Source organism: Cervus canadensis, chromosome 18, assembly GCF_019320065.1.
Source record: "Cervus canadensis isolate Bull #8, Minnesota chromosome 18, ASM1932006v1, whole genome shotgun sequence".
Lineage (NCBI taxonomy): Eukaryota > Metazoa > Chordata > Mammalia > Artiodactyla > Cervidae > Cervus > Cervus canadensis.
Genome location: NC_057403.1, coordinates 16,882,029 through 16,894,242, shown reverse-complemented (window position 1 = coordinate 16,894,242; position 12,214 = coordinate 16,882,029). Strand labels below are relative to the sequence as shown.

At 36.5% G+C, this 12,214-nt stretch overlaps 1 protein-coding gene across 5 annotated transcripts in view; it reads right to left on the bottom strand.

Moving 5' to 3' along the window:
- The window catches only part of ZNF283 (zinc finger protein 283), a 33,146-nt gene that overhangs the window by 16,778 nt on the left and 4,154 nt on the right, over nt 1–12,214 (bottom strand). For 4 of the 5 annotated variants that reach the window (XM_043435277.1, XM_043435281.1, XM_043435278.1 and 1 more), the window contains 2 exons: nt 11,274–11,400; nt 45–3,089 (listed from right to left, as the gene is read on the bottom strand). In XM_043435277.1, the coding sequence (XP_043291212.1) occupies nt 1,375–3,089; nt 11,274–11,400 (1,842 nt within the window). In that variant the 3' untranslated portion in view covers nt 45–1,374. Of the gene's footprint in view, nt 1–44; nt 3,090–11,273; nt 11,401–12,214 lie in introns of those variants that run through there. The other variant, XM_043435282.1, reaches the window with a different exon arrangement.

The window sequence follows — 12,214 nt, the reverse complement described above, 5'->3', positions numbered from 1 at the left end:
AAAAATTTTGCATTTACCTGGGTCAGGAAGTTCCCCTGGAGGAGGGCATGGCAACCCATTCCAATATTCTTGCCTGGAGAATATCCATAGACAGAGGAGCCTGTCGGGCTATAGTCCACGAGTTCACAAAGAGTTGGACATGACTGAAGCGACTGAACACATATGCAGGCAAATTCAATTAATCTAGCTTTTGCTTTTTGGAGGCTATCTCCATTTAGTTTTGTTACTAGATATATATGTTATCCAGATGACATAGCAAAAAAATTTTTTTTCCTCTTGAAATTGATACCTAAGAAGATGACAATTTCCAACTATTGTTTCTAAAAAAGAGATCTTGGAGCAATTTTTTTCAGTCTTTTTCTTTGCTTATTGATCCAAATATGTTTAAATACATTGTGTTGCCTTAAATTAAAAAAAAAAAAACCTCTATATCTCTATCTCTTTTCTTATTAATGATTCTACAATGTTGCCAACTTTCTTGATTTTTCCTTATTCAGATTTACCAAAGCCTGATGAAGTATACATATTTATCTTATGAAGTATTAAGTATTCTGCTATTCTAATCATTGTTCAACAAGTGAAGAATTTCCTATTCTAATTAAGTTACTTTGTGACTTGTCTCCTGTTTTAAAAAGTATGAATGTTGTCTCTCAACTTATAGAGGGAAGGACAAACTTTTCATTTTAAATTTCCAATCATTCATTGACTGATACTTTTGTAAAATATAATGATAATGTTATGGCAATATCAAATTTCTATAAAAGTTTCCAAACATTTACTCTCACTTTCTGCATTTATCTCATGATTGACAGGCAATGATTTTATAGACTGGCAAAACGTCTCTGGACAATAGTTGGAGTAGCAGTTGTCTAAAGGCCTTCCTACAATTCTAATTCAAATGGCTTCTCATTAGGATGAATTCCCTGATGTATTTTAAGATGTTTACCATGATTACAAGTCTTCCCATACTCCTTAAATTCACAGAATTTCACAGCAGTATGAATTCTCTGATATACAAGAACCAAATTAAATTTAGAATCTTCCCATATGCCTTAAAGAGTTTCTGATGAGCATAATTTTTCCAACACTTATGAGACTTTGTACTATGAATTAAAGATCTTAAAAAAATAAAGATCTTTACATATTTCCTACAATTAAATGGCTTCACGTCAGTACAGATGTTCAAGATCATACAGAAGTCGAAAGGCCTTTTCTTAGTCCTCATTTTCAAAATATTTCTCACTAATATGAATTTTCTGATATCAATTATCCATACACAGTTTAGGGTTTTGCACATTCCCTACATTCAAAAGGTTTCTCAAGAGTAAGACTTCTCACATTAAGTTGTCTATACACACACAAAAACACATTCTTTCACATTTCTTCAGTCATAGTTTCACCAGCATCAACTGCCCCATTTGAATAGGCTGTCCATATAAAGGCTTCCCCACACTCTTTATATTTGTAGGGTTTATCATTATTATTAATTCTTTTATGTTGAACATGGCTTGCACCACAAGTAAAGGTCTTCCCAAATTCCTTACATTGATGAGGTTTCTCACCAGTATGAAATCTCTGATGAACACTAAGTTGATAGTCACTATCAAAGGCCTTCCCACAGTCTCTACATTCATAGTATTTCTCACCAGTATGAACTCTCTCATGTTTAACAAGGCTTGAACCCCAACTAAAGGCCTTCCCGCATTCCTTACACTTAAAAGGTTTCTCACCTGTATGGATTTTCTGATGTTGAGTAAGGTGATAGCCACGACTAAAGGTCTTTCCACATTCTTTACATTCATAGGGTTTCTCACCAGTATGGATTCTCTCATGTTGAACCAGACTCGAGCCACAATTAAAGGCCTTCCCACATGCCTTACATTTATAGGGTTTCTCACCAGTATGAAATATCTGATGTCGAGTAAGTTGATAGCCACTACCAAAGGTTTTTCCACATTCTTTACATTCATAAGATTTCTCACCAGAATGAACTCTCTCGTGTTTAACAAGGCTTGAACCCCAACTGAAGGCCTTCCCACATTCCTTACATTCAAAAGGTTTCTCACCAGTATGGATTTTCTGATGTTGAGTAAGGTGATAGCCACGACTAAAGGCCTTTCCACATGCTTTACATTCATAGGGTTTCTCACCAGTATGGATTCTCTCATGTTGAACCAGACTCGAGCCACAATTAAAGGTCTTCCCACATTCCTTACATTCGTAGGGTTTCTTGCCAGTATGAAATATCTGATGTCGAGTAAGTTGATAGCCCCAACAAAAAGCCCTTCCACAAATTTTACATACATAAGGTTTCTTACCAGTATGGATTTTATGATGCTGAGTAAGTTGATAGCCACGACTGAAGGCCTTCCCACATTCTTTACATTTATAAGGTTTCTCACCTGTATGAATTATCTCATGTTTAGCAAGGCTTGAGCCCCAAAAAAAGGCCTTCCCACATTCTTTACATTCATAAGATTTCACACCAATATGAATTTTCTGATGTTGAGTAAGGTGATAGCCACGACTAAAGGCCTTCCCACATTCTTTACATTCATAGGGTTTCTCACCAGTATGAATTCTCTCATGTTTAACAAGGCTTGATCCCCAACTAAAGGTCTTCCCACATTCCTTACATTCATAAGGTTTCTCACCAGTATGAAACCTCTGATGCACAGTGAGTTGATAGGCACTTAAAAAGTCCTTCCCACATTCTTTACATTCAAAATGTTTTTTAGCCATATGAATTCTCTCATGTTGAACAAGTTTTGAGCCATGACTGTAAGCCTTCCCACATTCCTTACAAATGTAGGGTTTTTCTCGATTAGGAGTTCTTTGATGTGCAATAAGAGATTCGTGCTTTTTGTAAGTGGGCATTTTTTCATAGCTGATTATCACTTGACTGAAGAATCTCTCTTGGTGTCCCTGGAGCCCCTTGAATCTGCTCTTACACTTCCAGTTATTTTTGAAAATGGATGCCTCAAGCTTAATGGTTTTATTTCTTTCCTTTATCTTCCACTGGGAAAAATTTATTTCAAAAATGTCCTTTTTTGAAAATGTATTTTTTGTCTCATATGTCGACTCCAAATCTGAAAGAAAACAAGAAAACCACATTTTATTCCCTTTACCAAAAAAAAAGTCCTTTATACTAGAAGTAAAGACAAATTGAAAATAATACTCATAAGTGAACTGAATCAGGAGATTTAGTGAATTCCTAAGCACAAGCCTCTCTCCTGTCCAACAACAAATTCAGCTGTGATTTTTCAACTCTTGTGATCTCATCATGTTCTTCTTTTTTTTTTTTTGGCCTTTTAAAAAAGTTTATTTTAAAAAAAACAATAAAATTTATTTTTTATTAAAGGATAATTGCTTTACAGAATTTTGTTGTTTTCTGTCATCATCATGTTCTGATTTGACAGTTTTCTGGAGGATTCCACAAGGGTCATTTTAACAAGTTCCTCATCATCTTCCTTGGTAAACAGTCTCTTAAACTAAAATGTGCCTTTCCACTAATCAAGTCACTGGGCAAGGATATTACGATCTGAATTCAGGGCTGCTAAAGTGAGTGGAATTTGTGGTTCAAGATTTATCAAAGGAGAAGTCATGCAAAGGAGCCCCAGGAACCTATGTTGGGGTTCTCCCTTGAATCTGTAACCAAATGTTATGCATTTACAAGGTGCCTGGGGCGCTGACTAAAATCGGAGATTCTAGAGGTTGCACACTGGAAGCCAACCCAATTCAAATGGAAAGACCTCAATGAACACTCCCAAGCATTTATTTTGAGGCCTCTCAAAAACCATATATTGAAAGTAAGAACCATACCCTGAAGCAATGGTTCTCAAACTTTTTGGTCTCAGTATACTCTTATACTCTTCAATATTGGTGAATCCCTTGCTTGCACATGCATAAGTATATCTGCAATACAAAGTATACAAATCTAGTGTTTTTGCCTATTGGTGATTGTTTAATACCTTGGTAAGCTAATAAATGGTGGATGAATACTGTGGAAATGATTGTGGGAAGTAATTTTAATCAAGAATAATTGGGCACAGGCCTAAACTGCATTGACTATTTTATTTAATAATTTCTTATTGTTTTGTATACAATAACATTTGGGTGTAAAGACTGTGTGTATATCCAAAAGGAAGCCAGTATTTAAACTGACCAACCTAATATTACAATTACTTTGAGATGACCAAATGTAAACTAAAAGGAGTGCACTTATGTACAACTTAGCCTCAATAAGTAGTTCAACAAATTTGAATTGAACTTGAATTATAATTACTTGGTATTTGAATGTTTTGTTTAAGGCTCAACAGTGATAGTAAATGAACAGAAGTTTAACTTCTTTTTAGATGTTTTTTTAAAAAAAAGCATTAAGGACCCAAAAGAGCTTTTGTTTATGTAGGTTATATCTTTTGAAATTAACCATATTAGAAATTAAAACTGAGAAATTTAAAGTTATTAATTTATTTAAAAATGATAAATCATTAATGTTAAATAACACATTTTGTGAAAAGTAATATTTGGGATAAAAATTCCAAAACAAAAAATTAATGAATACCTTCTTAAAATATTTTGTAAGTCTCTTTAATATCTGGCTTAACAGAAGACAACAGGATTCTTTTGCATTCAAATTGTGGCAATGCTATTTTGGTTGAAGAAATCGCACTGAAGAAAACAGCATATGAAGAAAATCCAGCCTCTAACAGATATATAATTATAAAATAGCAGAATATTCTATGAGCTTGTTTAGGTAATAGTGGATGCTATTCTTTGATACAGTAAAACATGAGAAGTGATGGTTTCTTAAAAGGTTAGTTCCAAGGTGGAGTATGCAACCATACCCATGAACTTTTCATACTATGTTACAGAATCCATTGCACTTTGGATGATTTTCTTTTATCCATGCATAATTCTGTAATATCATGCACTGGTCATTTGAAAAATACTGGCTCACTGAATTCTGCAGATATTTGAAATGCTGACATATTTCATTACATAATATCGAAAAAAAACATAAGTTAAAAATATAGCTACCTCATCAGAAAAATATTTATTGGGAAGCTGTAAAGCTCAAAATTCCCAAAGAAAGGCAAGGCTAAAGAATGCTCCAACTACCGCACAACTGCACTCATCTCACACGCTAGTAAAGTAATGCTCAAAATTCTCCAAGCCAGGCTTCAGCAATACATGAACCGTGAACTTCCAGATGTTCAAGCTGATTTTAGAAAAGGCAGAGGAACCAGAGATCAAATTGGATCTGTTGAAACCAGAGATCCGTTGGATCACAGAAAAAGCAAGAGAGTTCCAGAAAAACATCTATTTCTGCTTTATTGACTATGCCAAAGCCTTTGACTGTGTGGATCACAATAAACTGTGGAAAATTCTTAAAGAGGTGGGAATACCAGACCATCTGACCTGTCTCTTGAAAAACCTGTATGCAGGTGAGGAAGCAACTATTAGCACTGGACATGGAACAACAGACTGGTCCCAAATAGGTAAGGAGTATGTCAAGGCTGTATATTGTCACCCTACTTATTTAACTTATATGCAGAGTACATCATGAGAAACGCTGGGCTGGAAGAAGCACAAGCTGGAATCAAGATTGCAGGGAGAAATATCAATAACCTCAGATATGCTGACGACACCACCCTTATGGCAGAAAGTGGAGAAGAACTAAAAAGCCTCTTGATGAAAGTGAAAGAGGAGAGTGAAAAAGTTGGCTTAAAGCTCAACATTCAGAAAACTAAGATCATGGCATCTGGTCCCATCACTTCATGCGAAATAGACGGGGAAACAGTGGAAACAGTGTCAGACTTTATTATTTTGGGCTCCAAAATCACTGCAGATGGTGATTGCAGCCATGAAATTAAAAGACGCTTACTCCTTGGAAGGAAAGTTATGACCAACCTGGATAGCATATTTAAAAGCAGAGACATTACTTTGCCAACAAAGGTCCATCTAGTCAAGGCTATGGTTTTTCCAGTAGTCATGTATGGATGTGAGAGTTGTGAAGAAAACTAAACGCTGAAGAATTGATGCTTTTGAACTGTGGTGTTGGAGAAGACTCTTGAGAGTCCCTTGGACTGCATGGAGATCCAACCAGTCCATCCTAAAGGAGATCAGTCCTGGGTGTTCATTGGAAGGACTGATGCTGAAGCTGAAACTCCAATACTTTGGCCACCTCATGCGAAGAGTTGACTCACTGGAAAAGACCCTAATGCTGGGAAGGATTAGGGGCAGGTGGAGAAGGGGATGACAGATGATGAGATGGCTGGATGGCATCACTGACTCGATGGACATGGGTTTGGGTAGACTCCGGGAGTTTGTGATGGACAGGGAGGCCTGGCATGCTGCGATTCATGGGGTCACAAAGAGTTGGACACAACTGAGCAACTGAACTGAATTGAAAGCTCAAAATAATGGATATAAGCTTCACACAATTCTAATTTTTACTTGAAAGTTTAAATTTTATCATTGGCAATAAATAATCTTAGTTGTTCTTAAAGTGACATGCTCATTTAGAAGAAAATGTTTCCAACTACTCAAGCCTTCAACCATAGTCTGCCTGTAAGTCATTCTTTCAAGGAAAGAAAAAAAAGGGTGTTCCATGAAAAAAGCAGCTAGTTTAACTCATAATTCAAACAACGACACAGGCAGTTTCCTGCAAGGTAACCACTACACTTCAGTATACAGCAGAAGAGCTTAATGAAGACTTTCCATCTCATCACACAGAATATTTTCAAAACGCATCCTCAAGGATCAGGATTTAATAAAATGAGGCCCAGAGCAGGATCTGAAGGTCAGCCAGCATAAGGATGGTCACAATGTAAAAGAGTTGTCTCATGTCAGGAGTCAGAATGCAAGCAAGGTTAGGACAAGTGTTCATGTGCTTAGTGACTTGCATGGGTTGTCACAGCCCAAGTGGGATAGAAAGGCAATCACACGATCAAGGTGGTGGTGGTAGTGATGACAGAAGACTGCTTAGTCACAGAAAGTTTGATCAAATAAGTACAATCATCCCTTGGCATCTTGGGGGATTGGTTCCAGAACCCACCTCAGGTACCCAAGGATGCAAAGTCCCACAGTTGGCCCTCCTTTTCCATGGTTGTAGAACCTGTGGAAACGGAGAGTCAATGTATATTTCTTGAAAAAAATCTGCATATAAGTGGACTGGCATGGTTCAAACCCATGTTGTTCAAGGGTCAACTATAAATACATTAAGAATAATGGAACCCAGGTTTTTCATTGTCAGAAAAGGGAATTAGAAATATGGAAGGTGCATAAGCTGAAATGAAACCTGTAGTGTTGAAAAGGAACTGGAGACATCTGTGTGAACTCATAGTATAGATGTAAAAGTGTGTACATATATGCATGCGTGCATATAAACATATTCTCTCCCTACTCTGTTCACTGAGAGGCCCTAGGGAAAGCCATTCCCCAGCAGCAATGAGCAAATCTAGCACTCAGATTCTGGCTTCTAAATACCATACTCAACTAAAAGGAACCAAGGCACCTTGAAGAAAAGGCTGACTTTAGGGCTGGAGTTATGTCAGAAAATAAGGAGGTGCTCTAAGTGTGATGGAGACATGCCAAAGGACACAGAAGCTACTATTTAGAGGGTTCCCATGGATCACATCTGGGAACAGCTCATATATTTTGAGCTTCAAAATAAATAATGGGAAGAACAAATTACAACCTGCTGACTAGAAATCCAACATATGAATAAACTGAAAGTTTGAAGAGGAATACAATATTTAATAGCCTCAAAGTTCCTCCTCATAAAAGCCTCATTAAAGGGGTTAATTTCCAAAATACACTAACAGCTCATACAACTCAGTATCAATAAAGATAAACAACCCAATAAAAAAATGGGCACAAGACTTAGATAGACATTTCTCCAAAGAACACATACAGATAGCCAACAAGCACATGAAAAAATGCTCTACATCACTAATTACTACAGAAATGCACAACAAAACTGCACTGAGGCACCCCTTCATACCAGTCAGAATGGCCATCATAAAAGTCTGTAAGTAATAAATGCTGGAGAGACTATGGAGAAAAGGGAACCCTCATACACTGTTGGTGGGAATGTAAAATGGTACAGTCACTATGGAGAACAAAAACAGAAGTTCCTTAAAAATACTAAAAATAGAGCAATTATTATTATCCAGTAATCCCATTCCTGGGCATATATCTTGAAAAGACAAAAACTGTAATTCAAAAAGATACACGCACCCCATGTTCATAGCAGCATTATTTATAATAGCCAAGACATGGAAACAACCCAAATGCCCATCAACAGACAACTGGTTTAAGAGGATATGATATATATACACACAGTGAATATTACTCAGCCATTTGCAGCAACATGGATGGCTCTAGAGAACATCATACTAAGTGAAGTAAGTCAAACAGAGGAAGACAAATATTATATGACATCACTTATATGTGGAATCTAAGAAATAATACAAATGAATCTATATACAAAATGGAAACAGACTCAGAGACATAGAAAAGAAACTTATGGTTACCAAAGGGGAAAGTCAGGGGAGGAAGAAATTAAGAGTATGGGATTAACAAAACTACTATACACAGAATAGAAAAGCAACAAGCACTTACTGTATAGCACAGGGAACTATAGTCAATATCTTATAATAACCTATAATGGAATACAATCTGAAATATATATATATATACACACACACATATATGTATAACTGAATCACTTTGTTATATACTTGAAACATAATATTGTAAATTTTTATTCAAGAAATAAGGAATGTAAATCAAGAAAAGATGAATGAGTTGTTTCAGACTGAAACTAAACAATCCATATTCCTAAGAAAACAACAACACAACTGTATATTAATCTAACCCGTGCTTATCTCTGGGACCCAATTTCTTAGTACACACTCCTTTACTAACTCTACCCTTCTTAGATTTCTTCCAATAAAGTTCCTTACCACCTTCAGGGCCTTTGCCCTTCAGTTCATTGTGACTGAAATGTTCCTCCCCCAGGTATTCATATAACCTGATCCTAGATGTCACATTTCTATTCACAAAAGCTTTCCCTGACCCCCTTATCTGAATTAGCTGTATCAGTTCCCATCATTTTCTGTTCTCTTATGCTGCCTGCCTCTCATGAACATGTTTCATTACATGATACTATTTATCTATTTATTTACTTATTTATGTTCTTCCCCAATGACACAAAGTACACAAGAATGAGCAAGTTATCAATCTTGTTCCTGATGGTATTAATAGTGCCCAGTATGCAGCCTGGCTAGGAGTAGTAACTCCAAATATGTGCTGAATTGATGAACGAGTATGTATATTCATTCACATACACAAATGCAAAACAGCTGTAAAATACCTATATCCAACATATAAGTAAAATAGTTCCAATGGAAACAAAAAAGAATTCCTCACTGAAATGGAAGGAAATAGGAGAAACAAAGAGTCTCAGAAATGAGATCAAGATGAAGTTCCCCTGGTAGCTCAAACTGAGATCTCTATCTTCTCCCAGGTGTCAGGCCTTCACTCCACAGGCCTTGGTCTTTCATAAGGACCTTCCAAACACCATCCCAGCTGTTCCCTTTCTCTTCTTGTGTAACCTGTGAGGTTGTTCCCCAGGCTGATGGCTCCCTCCTGCCTTTGCCTTCCTGGGATCTAACTTCTTGCACCTCCTCACATCCCCAACAATTATCCAGGGCTCTTCTCCTTGCTCCAATAATGCTGCTATATCTGGCTTAGAAATGGAGTGTCTGCTTGCAGGAAAAGAAATCTCAAATGGTTTGAGAGATTTGTTTTTTTGTTTTTTTTTTTTAATTATAAGTGCAAAACATTTGGTTAAATTTGCAATAAAGGTAAAAATAATATTGATAAAAACTCCAGAGAAGAGAGAAACAGTGGGAATGAAGAACATGAGATCATATAAAGTAGATAAATGATCCTTGTTTTAGGCTCATTCAGGTTCTACCTCTTTTGAGCAAACAGAACACGTAACAGTGGTTTTAAAACACAGATTGTAGAGCCAGACTTCTTAGGTTCAACTGTTGCCACTGTATCCCCACAAGCTGTGTGACCTTGGGAGGTCATTTAAACTGTATGTGCCTCGGTAATCTCATCATAAAAAGGGTTAAAAATAGTACCTACCTCAAAAAAAAAAAAAAAAATAGTACCTACCTCATGGGGATGTTGTAAAAGTTAAAAACGTTCATGTATTTGCTCTGCTTAGTACAGGGCCTGGTTTTTAGTAAGCATAATGTTAACTATTAATGTTATTATTGTTACTGTTATTATTTTGCTAAGGTGAAAACAAGTTTTGTGAGACATTTCTAGGATTTAACTCAGTGTAGGATTTAACTTTGTAAAGTGCAAAGTTCAGATTGTAATTTTCAACTTCAAATATGTTGGAAGTAAAGGAACATGTTCACTTAGTATGCAATGAATTTCTGTTCATTCAATCCACCACTCTATTAAAGTAGAGAGGTTCTTCTGAAAGCCACAGTGTATCAGGATTTTGTTTCTAGCTTTACTTCCTATATGTGGGTCAGAATATAACAAAGGGGAGCAATTCTTGAAGGTGAATAAAAAATCACTAGGGGACTATGAGTAAATACAGATGCTAGAGTAGGACCTGACAAGCTGCAATTTCTAACCAACCCTGGAAGAAGCTGATGATAGGTGTTTGTGTAACACTTAAAAATAAAAAAGTTAAAACCCCACGTAAACCAAATCATGGCTTCTAATCACTGAGAGAACAATCCACATTATTCCCCGAAACCAACACCACAGCCTATCACCTGGGCTCTGTCTGTCTCCCTCCCTCACTTCTGGGTACTCCCTCTTTCACAAACTCTGTTCTGGCCTTTCTATGGTCCCTCACATAAAAGAACCACACTATGACTAGCAAGGACAGAGATCACCTGTAGAAATGCTGACGTTAAACACAGTATGAAATCTGGTTTCTCTGACAGTAGTTATGAAATAAACATATGCCCCATAATACAAATCCAGCTCCTTGGTCACTGAAGAGAGGCCACTGCAGAAAAGGCCAGAGGAGGGTTGAAGCTCCCTGAGGGATGGGCTGATCAAGGTGCTCAATGAACCCATTTCTAAGCCAATGAATACCAAAACATTATTTTGAGAACATGAAGGGAGAAATTCACCTGGTTTCTTCAAAAACAGCCCCATAGTTCCCAGTGGAGAAAGCTGATGTTGCAGATAGAAGAGTCTAAATTATTTCAGGCATATGACCTTACCCAGTGAGACCAAGTTGCTGTAGTTCTCCAACATCACATCCACATACAAGTCCCTCTGAGCAGGGTCCAGGAATTCCCACTCCTCCTGAGAGAAGTCAATGGCCACATCCCTGAATGTCACCAAGCCCTAAAACCAAAAACCCACTCATTACTTGTGAAATTAAAGAAATTGAAAGAGGAGTATGAAGGATAACCTATAAGAAGAGAAAAATATAGCAACCAAGTCAGCTGAAAGCCTGTGAAACAGATGGGTAGGAAAAAGTAAAGAAATTAGTATGATTAAAACAGAGTGTCTACATGTTCGAGGAGAAGCCTGTTATCGCAGAAAGAACTTCCTGTATACTGTGAGATAACTCAGCTGTCCAGATCTGTCTGATATGCATAAAATAATCCCAGTTTCTCCTCTATTAAATAAAAAGTGTGTTGGGGGAAGCGACAGGGGTGCTTATGGGTGTGTATACATACATACAACCTGCTATGTGCCTTCATAAATTTATATATAGGAATTGCTACACCATCTCGTTCCTTTAAAAAAACATGAAAAAAAACCACCTTTTTTCCCCCAAATGTACTATAAAATCTATTATTTTAGAAAAATGATTTCCATTAAATGAAGGATTACCATTAAACCTCAAGTGAATCATTCTGTTAGATCATAGGCATTTTCCTTTTTCTTCTTATAACATATTAATATTTTACTGAAGTATAGTTGATTTATAATATTGTGCTAGTTTCAGGTATATAGCACAGGGATTTCAGATTCTTTTCCCTTATAGGTAATTATAAAATATTGAGTACAGTTCCCTGTGGTTAGCATTTTTTTCTTATTGTGATGAATTGAATACATAAAACATTATTAGATGCAATTCAGTTCATCATATAACTATCATATAAGATTAATAACTATTGTACATCTAGGGTGAACAAAACTTTTAAAGATT